The following is a 17610-nucleotide window of genomic DNA, read 5'->3' on the forward strand; positions in this document are numbered from 1 at the left end:
TTATAGGAGTAAGTTTTAACAAAATCCAAGTTTGTGGAAAATCTACCCTGACAAAATCCAAGATGGTGGACACTGACTGCATAGGCTGCATTGAACTTGTCTTGACTTGGGAATTTTTAAAAGTTCAAAGTTATAAACGTAAACACACTTTCAACTTTGGTTAGATGTCCTGTTAGACTAAGCCCCTTTGGTGCTTGGACCTCAGTTATTCCTAGTGGTGGATAGAATTTAATTTCAACTTATTTGTATAGCTTTATTTGTCACAAATGTTTATTTTATTTTATGAATGAAGCAGTTTCATTCTTTACATAGTCCCTCTCAGGTTATCCTTATCCGTTTTTCCCCCTATGAGAATGCCAGAGGCAACAATGGAATGGAAAACAAGTCCCTGAAACAATATAAGGAATAAATCTGAAGAAGAACCTGACTCAAAAGGGAACCCATCCATCTGGGTGACACAAAATATCCATTTGATATGGTTTCATTTATTATACTTGAGGTTATAAGTTTTTCACTGATGGATAATTTAAATGATTGTTGCAAATGTAGTTCTATGCCATTATAGCTGAATTATATTAATAGTGGTCCAAAGCCATATTTATAGTTCCTAAGTGGAGCCCTCTTCAGTAGTCTCATATACCTTTAGGTAGTCATGTCATGTGGTTTCCAATTTATGAGAACTAAACGCAGAAGTAGGGGATCAGGATTGATCAGGCTTTTCAGAATAGCAGCATTTAAACGCATATTTTTCGACTGTAACTCCAAAACACTTATTAAAGTACTTAGCAATTATCATTCACCTCATTTATTCAGGTATATATTCTCAAATCAGAAAAAAAATTTAAATTATTGATGGTAATATAAATGCATATTATGTGCAATTCCCAGCTCTGCATTTCAGATTTCTTTGCTTAATTAGTATCAAAAATGATGTTTTTTTTTCGTATCAAAATCATACTAAGTAGCTGAGAATGCAGCCAGGCAGCTTGGGGCAAAAAGTAAAAAAAGAGAGTGAGGGGATACAGGAAAAAGAGGGAGGGATGCAAGCAAGAGGGCTTGAGAGGCATGAATGGAATTTGTCTTAACGTGGGGTACGATTTGAAATGCTGCTTCCCCCTTCCACACACAAATGAAAACGTATAACATGTGAAACTTATTTGGAGATTGCCCAACTGAAACAGTACATATGAGCGCTTTGCTTTTGTAGTGTTCAACTCTATGAGGCCACGGCAGAGGAATCCAGTTTTGCCCCAGAGGGTTCAGCACAGGGTTGACTTTGCTCTCATAGTCTCACTTACACACAAGTGTGTTTTCCTGAGCTCTGTAATGGCGCTTGCCAACATGCATACCAGCTGAGCCTGAGCTGTGGCTTTCCTTCTTTCCCAAGCACTGCTGTTGCGGTCCACTTTACCATTTCTGTCTTATGAAACACCTCTGTTCGGTTGACCTCGCCACAAAAAAAAAGAACGCTGTGTAAATAAAGAGTGAAACATCTATCCTGCATGAGGAGAGACAGATTGAGGGAGAGGGTAATAAAAGAAACGGAAATAGAAAGGAATGACATTTGCAGGGAATGGGAGAAATGTTGAAGACAGGAAGAAATCCAGTGGGATAAGAAGGAGGATGTCAGAACAGTTAAATAATACTCCAGGTGTACCGCACAAATTTTAGAGAAAGCATGTTGGAGAGTCAGAGAAGCGAGTATTATACCTGTAGAGAGTGAATACAATGGTTTGTGTGTGTGTTGAGGAAAATTGGGGGTAGGTGCATGAATGATCTTCAGACTTCAACTTAGACCTTGTGTTTGCATGAGTGACGATAGAAATTCGATTGAAAGGGTAATTTTCAGCAGTATGTAAGCGTTATTTTAGGATGGACAGAGGGGCGAGTATGATCTGGTGTGAGTGTGTGAGTGTGTGCTTGTTACAAGGAGAGCATGCAGAAGGGGAAGGGCCTCGAGTGAGTCGACAAAAACAGCTGCCCAGTGTAGCCAAGAAAACACAAGCAAGAGGAATAGAAGAGGAGAGAAAAGGAGAGGGGGACCAGCAAGGTCCACAGCACTTCTTTTTTTTTTTATTACATTTTTTTTTTTACTTTTTTTTTTTTATATTTGTAGAATAGCAATATAATCTTGAGCATATAAAAAGTGCAACATATTTAAATTAGAGCAGTGTTATATGGGTTGCACCCTGTGTACGGATTGCTGCGGGGACGAGCCGGAGCCAGAGGTGCTCAGTGGGACTCTAAACAGGGAGGGGACACGCAACAGGATCAACATGAGACTCACCAAGGTGAGGTGCAAGGAGTAGTTGTTTATGTATTGTGTCTTTTAATGCTTTCTTTGTTGTACTGTAATGATGACTTATTTATCACAACACTAAATTCAGGCTGTTGCAAATCATTTGGAGAAATTTGAAGGAATGTTGCACTCTACAGTGGTGTGATGCTCCTTTATTCATATATATGTGTGTGTGTGTGTGTGTGTGTGTGTGTGTGTGTGTGTGTGTGTGTGTGTGTGTGTGTGTGAAATAACATTTTGAAACTTTGTGAGGAGAGATGGAATCATGGAATAAGTGTAACAAACTGCGACTGTGTGTGAGAAAAAGAGTGCATGTATATGTCTATTCCCTGAGGCTTGCTCACACGCTGTGCAATGTGGGAATGTTAAGCCCTCTGTATGATGACACATTTGTAGTTGACCCTACGAATAAGGCCTGGGAATTAAAGTGTGTGTGTGTGTGTGTGTGTGTGTGTGTGTGTGTGTGTGTGTGTGTGTGTGTGTGTGTGTGTGTGTGTGCTTGTGAGAGAGAGAGAGAGAGAGAGAGAGAGATCCCAAAAACTCTGCTCTCTGTGAGATATTGGATCTATTCCATCACACTGCTGTGGTCTAACGTCTATAACTGACAGCCTACACTTTATTCCCAGTCTTAGATCAATAAAAAAATAAAAATGAGCATGTCAACATTTATACCACATGCTTGTGGTTTCATTTTGAGTTCTGTCATTTTTTTTTTCCATCTTGATACTGGTAGGATTATTGATCATTATGATTGGTACAGAGGAGGGCTTTGTGGTAGTGCATTAAAACAGCATGCGATGGTGTAGAAGTAACATTCCTTATAACTCTATTAGGTCATGAAACAACAATCAAACATGACAAATATAATAAACGTTTCATTGAATTGAATCATTAACAAGCTCATAATGCTTCGACCAAATCAATGCTTGATCTTCTTGAAATATGGATAGCATTGATTCATTTGAATTAGCATGCTTGCCTTTCGTATTGTATGGTAGTAAACAAAGTTGGCAAAGGAACGATGAGTGAGTTGATGTGTCAGTGTAGATGCCCACACCCAGCTGAAGTCTTGTGAGGGCAACAGTGATCACTGTGGATTTGGCTGGGGTGGTTTACTCTATATTCTTCGAATATGCTTGGAATGACCAGCCTTTAACAAGTGCTAGTTTATGGCAACCATAATCCACAGGCATGTGCCACACCACCACACAGGAAAATGCCCGGTTATATATATATATAAAAGACCTGTTATTCCCATAGCACAATAACAATGAGTTGTATAGACACATGTGATTACATGTATGTTGTAACTTAGACATTGCAATATTTTGGCTTATGCAGGAACATTTTTAGGTTTAAGATAATTATGATTTGCAACTGATGTATAAATCTGTTTTTATATTCTTGCTACTTTGTCATTCAAACATATTATTTTTTTAAAACCCTTTTCCTAATGTACATTTTCAAATTTTGTAAAATTCAATTAATGGGTGTCATGGTGCCATTACCAACCCAAATGCAGCAAAACCCAAAATTATTTATTCCTCTATCAGAAGTATTTGATTTTTTTAGAATGACAATGTTTGAAGATACACAATTTTATTCATTTATAGTAAAATTTTATGAAGATAGACATCCACAAACATTTCCTGTTATTCATTATAATATTTTCCTGAACATTTTTTTCCCTTTTAAATTTAATAAAACAAGCAAATCAAAAAATTAATTTTAGCATGGTTTTAAAAAGCTGAAAAACACAAATTCCTTTGTCCTGAAGACACAGTTTAAACAATTACACAATGTTTTGACCTCCAGCACACCAGTCAATGATGTAATTTGAAACAATAATGTATTTGAGTTAGTGCAATAATATTAAATAAGATCAAGATAAGATATACCGTTATTTGTCCCACAGTGGGGAAAGAAAAAAAAAAAAAAAAAGAAAAAATATATATACTGTATATAAATCATTGCAGTCAAAATACAAGTAATAACATAGTGCTTTAAAACATAGCAAAAGTTTGATATTATCCAGTATTAAAAAAATGAAAGATGATAAATCAGGTTCTGAACTTGCTTAAGACGTTGTGCTTGGATTGAGCTCTTTTGAGGAACCTTTTAGGTTCTAAATGTAATATTTTTTATTTGAGAGTGTGATATTGACTTGTATGTGTGTATCTCTATGACAAATGAGCACAAGACTTGCATAATATAAATTCCATGGATTTTATGATTTCATTAAAATAGTTTGCAGTGTTAGATCGGAGCATCACTGTCTCTTTTCTATTCAGGTAGAAAATACAAAGATTTCCTCAAAAATCTACTCTAAATTATCTTTTTACATTGCAGAGCTAGAAAGGAACACTGGAAAAGAAAAAGTAAAAGCTGAAACAGTGTTGTATGTGTGCCATCACATGATTGTGGGTGTGGGAACAGAAAGACATGGGATACAGAGGGTAGGAATGCAAAATGGGAAGGAAAAGGAAAACCACTGATGTGATTCCACTAGTTTCCCAGTGCCATTCCAGTCCGCCCAGGTCACAAAAACAAATGATTTGGTTTTCTTTCTTTTTTTTGCTACTCATGAAAAAATAATTCTTCTCTTTCATAGTGGTGCATTTGGATCCAGATGTTCTGGGCATGATTTGATCATTTAGAGTGGAAGAATAACATTCAGCTGTATAAGATCCAGAGTAAATATCTCCATCAATCACCTGCTTCCTTACAAGTTGTTGCAATCATATTTTCTCATTATTGTCGTTCTCCGTTTCAATACATTTGTGTTCATTTTCCCCTCATTTTCTCTGTTTGCCTCCCCAGTCTCATCTGCACCAACTCCACAGCTGTAGTTGATCAACGCTTGGCTTCTCTCTTAGCCAATCATTTTTGTCCTCCCTCCTCCCTCCTTCATTTCCTTTGCCTAAATGTTCCCATCTCTCTCTCTTTCTCTGTCTCTCTCTCTCCCTCTTTTTCTTTCTCCCTCCGTTTTCGCTCATGTTTTTATTCCCCCCCTTTCCACCATTCCATCATCAGGACTTCTTGACCCATTAAAGCAACATTACCTCACCGAACGTGTCCCTAATATCTCCTTTCTCTTCAGACCATACTTAAAATCCTTGAAGTATTTCTTCACCAAATTCACACTTGGGGCTACAGATCAATGTGTTAAATACACTGAGCTCATTTTTTATGCATTCGAGCATTTAAAAACCGAGAGCCTTGTTCTGTAATTAAATAGATGTCATTGAAACATGTGGTCATTGAAACTTTACTTGATCAAACCCGCACAGTAGACTCTCCTCTACTGTTGTGGTGTATTAAGTCACAAACTGCTTCCTCTGTTCAGGTCATCAAATATCATCAACATGACTCTCTGATCTTCTTATTCCCTTTTACATTGAACTTCTTTTTTTCTCGAGGACAGAAGGGAAACAGGACAAAGCTACAAGCAGGAAAGGGAGGAGAGTGAATTCGTACTAAACCCTCTAATAAACAAAGGCTTTTTCTTCTCTTTGTCCCCTCTTCCCCTCTCCTCCTACTCCCAGTGGTTGTGTAAATACTGTAAATTCATGTCCACGTGGCTCAGTGACTTGAGGAGTGGGAGTGTGCTTCAATCTTGGCACTTATTTGGACGTAGTCTCACATTCTCTCTTATTGGCTTTGAGCTCGTAAGCCCCTGTATCATGTGCCTCGTACCTACTTATGCACTGGTTGCATAAAAGCCCTACATTTTCTTCCCTTCATCTTTCCCATCATCTCAGTCTCTCTGTTGTCTGTAGGGCAGGTTTTAAAAAGCAACATTTGCCAGCTTTAACACACATTTTTTAAAGTTGATAGATTTGTTATGAATTTGCTTTTGTTCTTACATTCGCTAATTAATTCTTTCATTTTCAGGAGCCATTTTATCATGCTCAGGGTCATTTCTTGGTTTATCATTTCGGCTATCTTCAGATTCGTGGAACCAGTAAAAAAAAAAAGGATCATCACTTTAAGACACTGATCCATATACTGCATGCTTCATCTCACATTTTCTGTATTTTGATTTTGTAATTGCTTGCTTGCAGCTTTTTTGAACATATGATACTTTTGAGCTCAGTTCAGCATCTTTATAGCTGACTCAGTGGTAAACCTGTGTAAAGGTATATTAAGCATACTTGATATTTTGTGAGTTAGTTACCTCAGTAAGATTTTTTACAGCCTAGTGATTACTTTACACACCATGCCTGAAAGGATTATACATGCATGTAAGTGTAAATGTATTAGCATAAACATACTTTTACATTTTAGTCTATTTTAGATCTGTGTTAGATTGGGCTGTTCATATCTGAGCACACTTCCTAAAAGATCTTGTTTATGTATTAATGTTGGTTTCTTTAAATCTAGATTTCCAAAGAATAATTTTTGAAGACATCTTTTTTATCCCTTTTTTCAAGGCACCTGACGTGTTCGTGCACTTTTGTGTGATTACATGGTTCACCACTGGGTGTCGCAATTAGCTCTTTGTTGTGCTCAAAGAACATGCCAAATATTGATCAATATGTGAGTGGGCAGTTTTTAAAAAGGACATAGATTTGAGTAAATATGCAAACAGTAGTGTTGCCCTAATGCTTGTGGATAAAAAATCTTTGCCTTTTTGCTTTCTACGTGTTTTTTTTCATGCACTTTTTTAATTCCAGTGTTATTTCTATTTAAATCGAAACGAAAGAAAAATAGATTTTTCCTCTCTTTTTCATTATTATTATTATTATTATTATTATTATTATTATTATTATTATTATTATTATTATTATTATTGTTGTTGTTCATCCCCTTAATCTGTTTAGTATTGGCGCCAGAGAACGGAGAATAAGAACAATCTTCCATTGATGCCATAAGGAACCCGGTTCCGCCCATTTTCACATTTTAGCCAATCAGCGACGCGGTCTTCTCTGCGCAGTAGCCAATCAGACAATAGCGCTTCAAGAACTCCGTTTTTCAGCCGCGGCTCCGCCCCTGAGCTCAGAGTTTGAGGGAAAGTAAACATGCGTGTCAGTAGACTTAGAGCTGCAGTACACTATTTACACTGAACAGCAATAATAATAATAAACTATAAATAAAAGATATAATAAATATTAATAAATGTGCTTTGACACCAATATTTCTTAAACCTGCTTCAGTGCTGTTTTGAGGAGCACCATGAGCAAGGTAAGGTACTATTACATACATACATAGTGTTTTTTCTTTTTATTATTATTTATTTATTTTTAATACAGAGCGAACTTTGCTGGATTTTGCTGAACTTTTTAATCGTAATTTATAAGTAATTTGCTCCTGTTTGTGGACTTTTGGTTGTCAGCATCATACATACTGACAGTTGTGTGTTTGCGCACGCGCTCCCTGGACTCTGATTAAATAGTGAGCAGAGGGCGTTCGTACCTGTGTGGGGATTTTTTCTCTCCTTTAGTATAAAAAGTGGTTAAAAAAATAGTAACAAGAGCACTGTTTAAACAAGCATCATAAAACCATTCTATATATATATATATCAACCTATTCCAAAATTGACTTGTTATTTCTCCAGGGTCCATGTTATCCTTATTCTGTAACGGTAAAGACCAGTTCGGTGAGTTGCCATTTTCCAGAAGATTCTGCGCAGTTTGTCTATAACCATAATGTAGCCTTAATGAACCTTTATTAGTCTTGTAATAAAGTCTACATGGCTCATTTGAAACACTTGTGTGGTTATGGGCAGTGTTTTTGTGTTTGCTGTGTGCTGAAGAAACATGGATATTTGTCATTTGTGTTCTGTTTCTGCTGCTCGGTGGTGTAACGGAAATGTCTGGTTCCTGGAAAAAGTCCTGAAAAGATTGTGGCGCTCAGAAATGAGCCGGATCTCAAATTACCCTCTGCTCCCTTCATGTGCACTACGTATATATATAATTGACAGGTTTCTGGAATACACTGTAGTGTAGGTCCACTAGGGATTGGATTGGAATAAGGCCTTTGGATACTAATGGCAGCGTTGTCTCTGGTTATTAAGCGCTTCACTGGAGACACTTTCATTTATGAATATGAAGGACGAATCAGATCGCATGTGACCTCCGTGTGTGTGTGTGTGTGTGTGTGTGTGTGTGTGTGTGTATAAGATCAAGACTCTAAGCAGTGTGTTACTAATCACATTACTGGAACGACTGACACTAACTTAAAGCACCTCCAGCTGAGAGCCTCTAAAGCACCACATTTTCAATGACCCTGAATTGCATCTCGTTTATTACTTGACAAAGGACAAAAAGACTTGTCCATCAATGACTGCACACCTTATAAGCTCGAGTGAACTCTCACGACTAAAGTCAAAACACACCTTCTGCATTAGTGCTTTTTTTTCTTTCTCCCCATTGTACATTAATACATGATGAAGACATCCGAACTATGGAAAAAAACATAAGGAATTATGTAGTAAACACAACCGTGTTAAATAATCCAGAATATGTTTAATATTTTAGATTGCCACCTTTTGATGACAGCTTTGTACCCTTCTTGGCATTCATGGTTTTCCAACAATCTTGAGGAGTTCCCAGAATTTTTGAGTGCTTGTTTGCTGCTTTTCCTTCACCCCCCTGGTCCCAAATCATCTCAAGTGGATTTTAATCAGATGATTATTGTAGGCCACGTCTTTTTTTATGTAGCACACAATCACTCTCCTTTTTGAATAAATAGCTCCTGCATAACCTAGCGGTGTGTTTGGGGTCATTGTCCTGTTGAAAAACAAATGATGGTCCCACTAATTGCAAACCAGATGGGATGGCATGTTGCTTCAAAATGATGTGGTAGCCATGCTGGTTAAGTGTGCTCTCAATTTTGACTAAATCACCAACAGTGTCACCAGCTATTATACTTCCTCCACCATGCTTCACAGTGGGAACCACACATTCAGGAACTGCCTGTTGTCTCTCTGTATGTCTAACAAAAACACAGCAGTCAGAACCAAAAGTTTCACATTTGAACATTTCTACTAATCTTATGTCTATTCCTTTTGTTTCTTGGCCCAAGCAAGTCTCTCCTGCTTGCTTTTCTTCCGAAGTAATGGTTTCTTTGTCGCAATTCCATTATGAAGCCCTGATTCATTCAGTCTCCTCTGAACAGTGGATCTTGAATTATGTCTGCTGCTTGAATTCAGAGAAGCAGTTATGTATATAGACAGTTTATGAAGCTGTTAATAATAATAAAAAATGTATCCTCTGCAGCAGAGGTAGCTCTTGGTCTTCTTTTTCCTTGGCTGGTCCTTATGAGAGCTTGTTTTATCATAGCATTTGATTATTTCGGAGACTGCACTTTGTATACTTTGTTTATGAGATTGTTCATATTGACTGACATTAATTTCTTAAAGTAATGAAGATTCAAGTGTGTCCAAATTCTGACTGGTAGTGTACATGCATGGCATGGAGCAGATGACTTGAATAAGGCATAAATATCAATCAGTGTAATAATGTTGGGCTTTTTTTATTATTCCAGTCAGACATTATTGGCTGCATGCTGTTCTGACATCACTGAAATGGAAATAGCACCGTTGCCAGAAATGGCTTTTATTTGGACAGCCATTTTCAGTGTTTTCAAGCATAGGTGATACTGGTCAGGTTTTTCTCACTCACTGTTTAAATAAGTCCTGCGTAGAGGGAGTTGGCCGAAGGCAAACAGACTCTGGCTTTCAGAATGCAGTCAGCTATGCGAGGCCATTAAAGGCACAATGAGGGCTCAGCGACTTGGTGTACAAGATGAGAAGCATGATTGTGTCGACTGGGATTTTAGGACATGAGCCGAAGCTTTGGAATCATAGCTGTTTGAGCAGATTGAATTCATGAGAAGGTGAGAGACTCAGACAGACTGAAGGACTAAAGGTAGAGAAGCAAGTGTGTAAGTATCTGCAGGTATGGTCAAATAGCATTTGGGGTCTTGTAGGAAACTGTTCACCTATGGCATATGCTGTGAAAGAAGTTTAACATTTTATTACAAATGTAATTACAAATTATATATTGGATATTAGTGATACTGAGATTTATTATCGAAATAAAAACTGTAGCCGTTTAGGCTGGTGTTTGCAGCTTTTCCTTTTATATAAAACTAACAAGATAAAAAAAAAGCGTAAAAATGCTGTAGAAAAAATGAAAACTGTACATTTGGGAATTTAGACAAGCCTGCTATCCATCGCTAGTGATTTCATGGCTGTTTAATTAAAGTGAAGTTCATGAACACTTCATGAGAAGTAGGAACTAAAGGAAGCTGATCCTACAGGAATTTGCCAATTAGCCAGCGCTATGGTTCATTAGGAGTTCCTGAAATGCTTCAGCTAGTTCTGCACAGTGGCCGGTTTGTAGGAAATGTGGCATTTTGGCATGTTGCTCAATACACATCCTGCATACAAACAGCTAGCATTTACAGCAAACATTTGGACCAGAGTTAAACCAAACTTCTTTTACATCTTGCTGAACAGTGCACTTCTGTAATACTGTGGATTTGCCCACGAATGCATTACAAAAGTTTCATTCTCAAACTGCACCTGATGTTTTTTTCGCTTTCTGTGGCCATCCATGCGCAGTGTATTTTAGATTGCACAGAATTCTAGTGAGAGATTTTGTCTGAACTCCCATATATATCAAGCTGCAGAAGAGAGAAAACAGCTGTTTACCGAAGGGAAATCCACACGCTGGTGTAAATGTGCTGGCTGGCAGTGTGCTGATAACAGCAGTGATCTGTTACAGTGAAGTTGCTTTCATGTCATTCAGTCCGAGTGAATTTAGGAGAAATAAGTCAGCAAAAGAAAATGACTGCAATGTGTTGCTACACACGGCAACAAATAAAGAGTAAATGCAATAGACTGTTAACATAAGTGACAAAAACAATAAAAACAGAACAGCTGCAATGGTCTTTGGCTGTAGATCTATACATCTCTATATACAGTATCTGTGCTGAAAGGATGAACACCATTCTTCTCAAAAGGTATTCTTTCTGTGGTGGTGGTGGAAAGATAATGTTCAGCTAAGTCAAGTGCCTCATTGTGTCCTGTGGATGAGTGACGGTCTTCCTGTATGAGACCACTTTCATCAGGATAGAAAAACGCCATCACAAAATCGTCCATTGTTTTGCATTGACTCTGACATCTAGTTGGACTTTTGGACCGAACAAAAGACCAGCTACAGCATAACAAGGCTCTTTAATGTGTTACCTGCCTGTTTGTGGTCCAGTAACAACAAGAGCTGTATTTTAGAAAAAAAAGTTATTTCAGTGAAATTAAACTTGATTTTTTAGTTACTTAGTAATCGGATGTTATGAACAATGGCTTGGCAAAACTGTGCAGCCAAACATGTATTTTTGTGCATTTGGCATCTCGGTTGTGTGTTTTCATGGTTTGTGTGATCTACGTTTCCTGCTGCGCATATCCCGTAGTCTCAGAGTCTCCAGCCTTTATTATGATCTTCAGGAAAACTTCATGTTTGGTAAGCTGATAACATTGTGTCCTTCGAGTTGTTCTTCGCTAAAAATGAAAAGGAAAAAAAAAAAAAGAAGCTGCTGGTGTTAGACTGTGTATGATTAGTGTGTGCAGTCTGGTATGACACATGTCATACAGTGTGTAACGTCTGGATTGGACTGGTCGGTGCAACAGATGTCAGTGCTGATCGGAAAATAGGCTTCTTTAAGTTGATGAGTGAAGCTTTGATATTTACTAGGCATGACAGTAAGGATTATAGGTTTAACCAGAATGTTTCCCAAGCTCTAGGCTTCTTCAGTATCATGCAGGAGCATCCACAGTCACACGAGTAGAAAACTGATCAGTTTTGAACAGCCTTTAGTTAAAAACATCACAATCTTTTTTTTCTCTTTTTTTTTTGTTTTTTTGGACATTTTTATTTTTTTTATTTTTTTCTCTAAATAGGTCTGCCAATAACAAATCCTTACTTCATACAAAAGTTTGAAAAAAACAAATGTAGCCAAAGTGAATAGAATCGCATCTGGTGTGTTTTAGTGGAAAATTATGTAATAACCGCAAAAATATATCACCTTACAAAATGTGTGGCTAAAAGACTTTCTGTACGGTAAAGATGTAGAAAGGAAAAAAAAAAAAAAAAATACAAATAATAAAAAAGCAGAAATCGAAACAGAGTTCGGAGGTTGATTTATTAAAAGTGGATGCTTCTTGGAACCTGAACCAGTGCCACAGTGGTAGTCTTTCTTTAAAGAATCCAAGCATGCACGGTCCATGATCTGTGCCAATGATTTATAATGGTCATTTGTTCAATGTGAAATCGGTAACAGAGGTTCTTGAGAGTTTATGAAGCGCCAGTGGCATGGAAACTTGCATGATGTGTTGGGAAGGTCGAGGGGACGAGAGGGCAGGAAGCCTAAAACAGTGTGGAGCTGACCTCATCTCTGGAACAGGCATTCTCTGTTCCCCTACTGCCTGTCCCACCCCACACACACACACACACACACACACACACACACACACACACACACACACACACACACACACATACACACACATACACACACCCAAATATACAGTCAGTTCCTTCTTTTTACTGTCCCACCCTGTTGGGACACAATGATTCAGTGAGGCTAGAATTGGGGGTACATGCTTACACACACACACACACACACACACACACACACACATATTCCCTGTTGAAGTGCTCCTGGGCATAATGAAAGAGGGCATCATAAATGCGAAGCCCACAACTAAACACTTGAGATCTGCAAACGGTACTAAACACTGCATATAGTCTCTTACAGGATAAACAGCGGGATTCTAGATTTGTATCCTATATAATGATGCTCAGTTTCACAGCGGTTATAGGAGAATCATTTTTCAGAGGGATTCATCATTGTCCTTTGGTGACACTGTTTTTAATTGACCAGCCCATGAGAGAAATGTTTAAACCTTGACACGCTTAGTTTTGATGGACAGTTGATAGTGCTTGTCTCTCATGTGTGTTGCAGATTGTCCTTTTGCTCTCCTCAATCGCTCCTCTGTTCCTGCATTTGGTCTTGAAATGAAGCGAGAAAGGGGAGGGTTCTTGCTCTTAAAGGCCATCTTTTGACTAAAGAGGCTTTGGCTCATGCCCTGGGTGGCTAAAATTATGCGAACAAGCTCTCGTTGTCTGCGCTTCAGACCCGGCAAGAAGTCTATGCCCAGGACAGACGCTGTCAACACACCGCTGGCTGGGCAGTAGAGCCGTCCACAGAGAGTCACCCCTCAGCGAGTTGGCTTGAAAACATTGGAAGAAATGTGCTAGAAGTAGAAGGGGGCGTAGGTGCCCTGTTCAGGTAGCTAGTGCTGGCTTGCAGGGTTGTGTTAGCCTGTTAATCATTTTTTTAATTGAGGCTTGTGGGAGTCTTGGGAGCATTTGGTTTTAAAAGGTAAGAGGCTTTTTTCATATGTTTAGCCACACCTGAGCGAGATTAATCTCCTCAGTCCACAGACTGTGGCGTGAATACCATTTGTTACTACCAATCGATTAGAAAATCTCTATATACACAGATTTTTCTCATATTTCCTTTTATACGTTTTTCTGTAAACTGAAAGATTGGATTATTAGCTATAGCTATATTGTCCGATAGGCGAACAAGATTTTTTAGCAGTTTATAAGTTAATAATCATATATTTTGGTTTATTGTCATGTTTTGATAAATCATGAAGATAGTTAGTGTTTTTTTTGTTTGTTTTTGCAGTCCAGCTGATTTAAAAGATTTTGAAGCCCAGTGTTTTAGTCACTCTCAAAGCTACACTGTACAAATATAATGCTTATACAGTTTCATTTTTTATAGGTTTCTTAGTGAATCTGTTATAAAAAGCAGTCAGGAGAAAACTGTTAAAACAGAAGATAATATTTTTTCATTTCAGATCAATGGAAAAGGGACTCGTGCCTGAGACTGGTTTATTAGAGCAAAACTGATCAGTGTAGTCTGGCAGATCTGATCTTATCCTGTTATAAACAGTTCTTTTCTCACTCTATCTTTATATCACTCTTCCAGCTGCTAAGATAGGAGATTTATAGCAGAGCACAGGGCCTATCGCTGTTTATTCAGTAACTGTGGGGATTAGAGCTGTTTATCCACATTCTTGTTATATAAAGACCTGAGGTTCAGTGGTACAGTAACTATCCAGGCTGTGCATATCTTTGACAGCAGATCGGCAAAATTTTTTTTGAAAAATGTCATTATAATTCCCAAAATGAGAAACTTTGAAACAATTTGTTTATTAATTCACTTTTTATCACTTTTTTTTTCTTAGAGGTACTGATCTTTTGCTTTGCAGCATTTCTACAACATCTACTGTCAAAATACAGTAGTTCTGGTGTGATATTTATGCCGTATTGCCCACCTCTGTTGTGTTTGTGGGAGTGTGTTGTTGTGTTGTGTTGTGTTGTGTTGTGTTGTGTTGTTTTGTTTTTGTATTGTATTGTACTGTCCTTGCAAAGACAGCAAGACATAAATAGTTTAAGGTAACTATTGTGTTCGGTGTCTCATTCAGTGAAAGCTGCGAAGCTTTACAAACCTACAACACGGAGCCGTATGGCATCCAGTGGGCATGCAGTGTCCTGACAGCTGTCCAAACAGTGCCCAGATCCGGAGGCTGAGAGTGGAAACGAGCTCCTTCTACTTCCACTGGCAAACGGAAAAACACACAGCTCTAGACAAAGCTGATTTATTCTCCTCAGCTCCGACGTCACGCACGCCCTCAGAGCACAATGTCAAATGTTTATGCGCATATAACACAAGCACTGCATCTGTGTTCATTTTATCTCTATATGAAACCGTGTGTGAGTGTGTGTGTGTGTGTGTGTGTGTGTGTGTGTGTGTGTGTGTGTGTGTGTGTGGGAAATGATCAATGTTAAAATAGGCAAGGCTACAGGGATCACTGATAGGGTTCAGTTATTCTCTGTTCTCCAAAAGTGTAGTGTCTCTTAAGACAAGGTGTGTCACTGCGAGATTAAGTATTATGCAAAGGTTTTGTCCTGCTGCTGGACTTGGAAAGGTGAGACACAAAGACATGAAAAAGACCTGGTTCACAGGTACAGACCACGATTTGAGAGAGCGATCAAAAAAAAGCGTGATATAATACCGAGGTGGATGCATACGGATTTAGCTGCTGTTCTTTTTTTTGTTTGTTTGGGTTTTTTTTTTGTTTTTTTGTTCCTCTGAAAGATTGTAATTGTCTGGGATCTTTTTTCCTTTAGGCAGGGAAGGGCGAGCCCCATGAGTTTAAGGAAAAAAAGTTTAAGAAGAAGCGCCAATGTGGGGTGTGCAAGCAAAACATAGAAAGTGTGGGATCCTTCTGCCGAGGTGAGTCTCCTTTCCTGCTTCCTTATTCTTTCAGTTATAAACTTGTTATTACAGCAGCAAAAGATGTTCTGTCGAGTTCTCTAAATCTGTATATTTTGTTCTCTGTCATCTACAGTCTGTAAAACAGCCACTCACAGGAAATGTGAAAATAAGGTAAGGACATATTATATTATATGTTATATTTACTTGACCTCTCTGGTCTCATCATCCAACACACCAACGATATCATACATATAGAAACCCGGGTTCCTTAATACAAGGATTAGCTAAATCTAGTCTCAGTTCTTCTACCCGTCTGTCTCGATCTTTCTGAAGGACTCTGTGTGTTAGGGCAGCCGCACCCCAGCCGCATGCTTCACTCGTGAATGGCTCATTGACAAGCCACTGAATGCCTGCTCCACACACAGGCCGACCTGGCAGACGTAATGCCAGGCCTACAGAAGCCAGCAGCATCCTGTGTTACTCCAAGAGTACAGTGAGAGCTTGGAAGCTGTTAATGTAGACAAATCTGTTGGTTAATTAGGGTTGTAGAGTTGGAAATCTCATGACGCAGTGGATATTCCAGTTGTGTATGTGGCAATACAACGATTTGCTAAAGAACTCATAATCTCAGATCTAATCTCTCCTCCACAGGATCTTACAGCATTTATCTGTTGCTCCGACTAATTACATATATACACTCTCCAGTAATTTTTAGTATAAAGATTCATTTTAAATGTTCAAAATCTAAAAAGCTCAGCTTTCCAAAGAACGTTTGAGGAACCCCTTTTTTTTGGGCCACTGCTTTCTGCTTTCTGTAACTGCGATGCGTTACTTCTTGCAGACATTCTCATGATACAACGTGTATCATCATTTACATAAAGTACAACATCTCAGCTATTTGTTAAGAGCTGTAGAAGTCAGCTTTCATGTCGACGTGCATGACGTTGCCCCTGACTTTGTCCGCTCCTACTTGTACAAGTCTGCCAGTTTAACCCCAGCAGGCCTTGTATACAAGTAGTCCCAGTTTTTGTGCCATTCTGTAGTGATAGGGATCATCTCAGTGCTGAAAAAGAAAGGATTTGACCGTCCCACAGGGGAACTATCAGGAACCGACACAGTACCTTTTCAATCCCTAATCTGCTCTGTGCAACCACTCCAGCTTTCAGCACCTTGGAATTGAGGCAGAACAAAGGGATGCTTTTGAAAACCATTTCACTCCACCTGGCTTAGACGACACAAAGCAACTTGGCGCATCTCAGTGTCAGGGATAAGATCAAAGTCTCCACTGTTTTTTAGTTGACAACAGAAAAAAAAGGGAAACGTATCCTGGCTTGGCTCAACACAAACTATTAATAGTAATGCCAAAGGCTTACACGCTGCTAACATTAAGTCTGGTGCTAAGTCGTTATAATTTCCACATGTTTGCACTGAAGACGTCTTTGTTTAATATCTTTAGTCATAATTAACGTTGCCAAAGTGCCGAAGCTGTGCAGGCCTTTACACCCCTATGACTGCAAGTCCTCCCTCGCTAATACCAAAGATCCATTTGGATGAGAGTCAGCTGTTCGCTGCTGTTCTGGTGAGCTTTAGGCTTTCGGCTGTACTCTGACAACTGATTTGACTTGACTGTTCTCCCTACTGGCCTACTGGAATGTAAAACAGATCTAAGGCATGCGTTAGAGCAATTTAGAACAAATGATTTATAATGTTACATGAGCAGGCATGGCTATAATTTAGATTTTGGTTCATGCTAAAAGCGTTGCAGATGCAGAATCCATGTGTGATAAAAGTGAGCAGCTTTCCGACTAGACTTCTGTTGAGAATCCTTATAGTGTTGTGTGCATGCGACAATACTGCAGCATTGAAGCATCAATAAACATATCGAGGCAGCTGGTGAGATCAGTTACAGCCTGAGCGAGTCCCTGAATATGTCACTTTATGTTTGACATCTTGCATGTAAGCACAATAGTGTTTTCTATCTTTAGGCAAATATGTATTAAACTTATATGATCTTT

The 17610-nt window shown here is 38.6% G+C and overlaps 1 protein-coding gene across 1 annotated transcript in view; it reads left to right on the top strand.

The window, feature by feature from the left end:
• Positions 1-1947: 1947 nt before the first annotated feature.
• tns2a (tensin 2a) overlaps positions 1948-17610 on the top strand; it is a 41679-nt gene continuing 26016 nt past the window's right edge. Inside the window, 3 exon segments of the mRNA XM_046869722.1 lie at positions 1948-2291; positions 15508-15613; positions 15729-15766. Of these exon segments, the coding sequence (XP_046725678.1) occupies positions 2178-2291; positions 15508-15613; positions 15729-15766 (258 nt within the window). The 5' untranslated portion in view covers positions 1948-2177.

The sequence above is a fragment of the Silurus meridionalis genome, chromosome 16, assembly GCF_014805685.1.
Source record: "Silurus meridionalis isolate SWU-2019-XX chromosome 16, ASM1480568v1, whole genome shotgun sequence".
NCBI classification, from domain to species: domain Eukaryota; kingdom Metazoa; phylum Chordata; class Actinopteri; order Siluriformes; family Siluridae; genus Silurus; species Silurus meridionalis.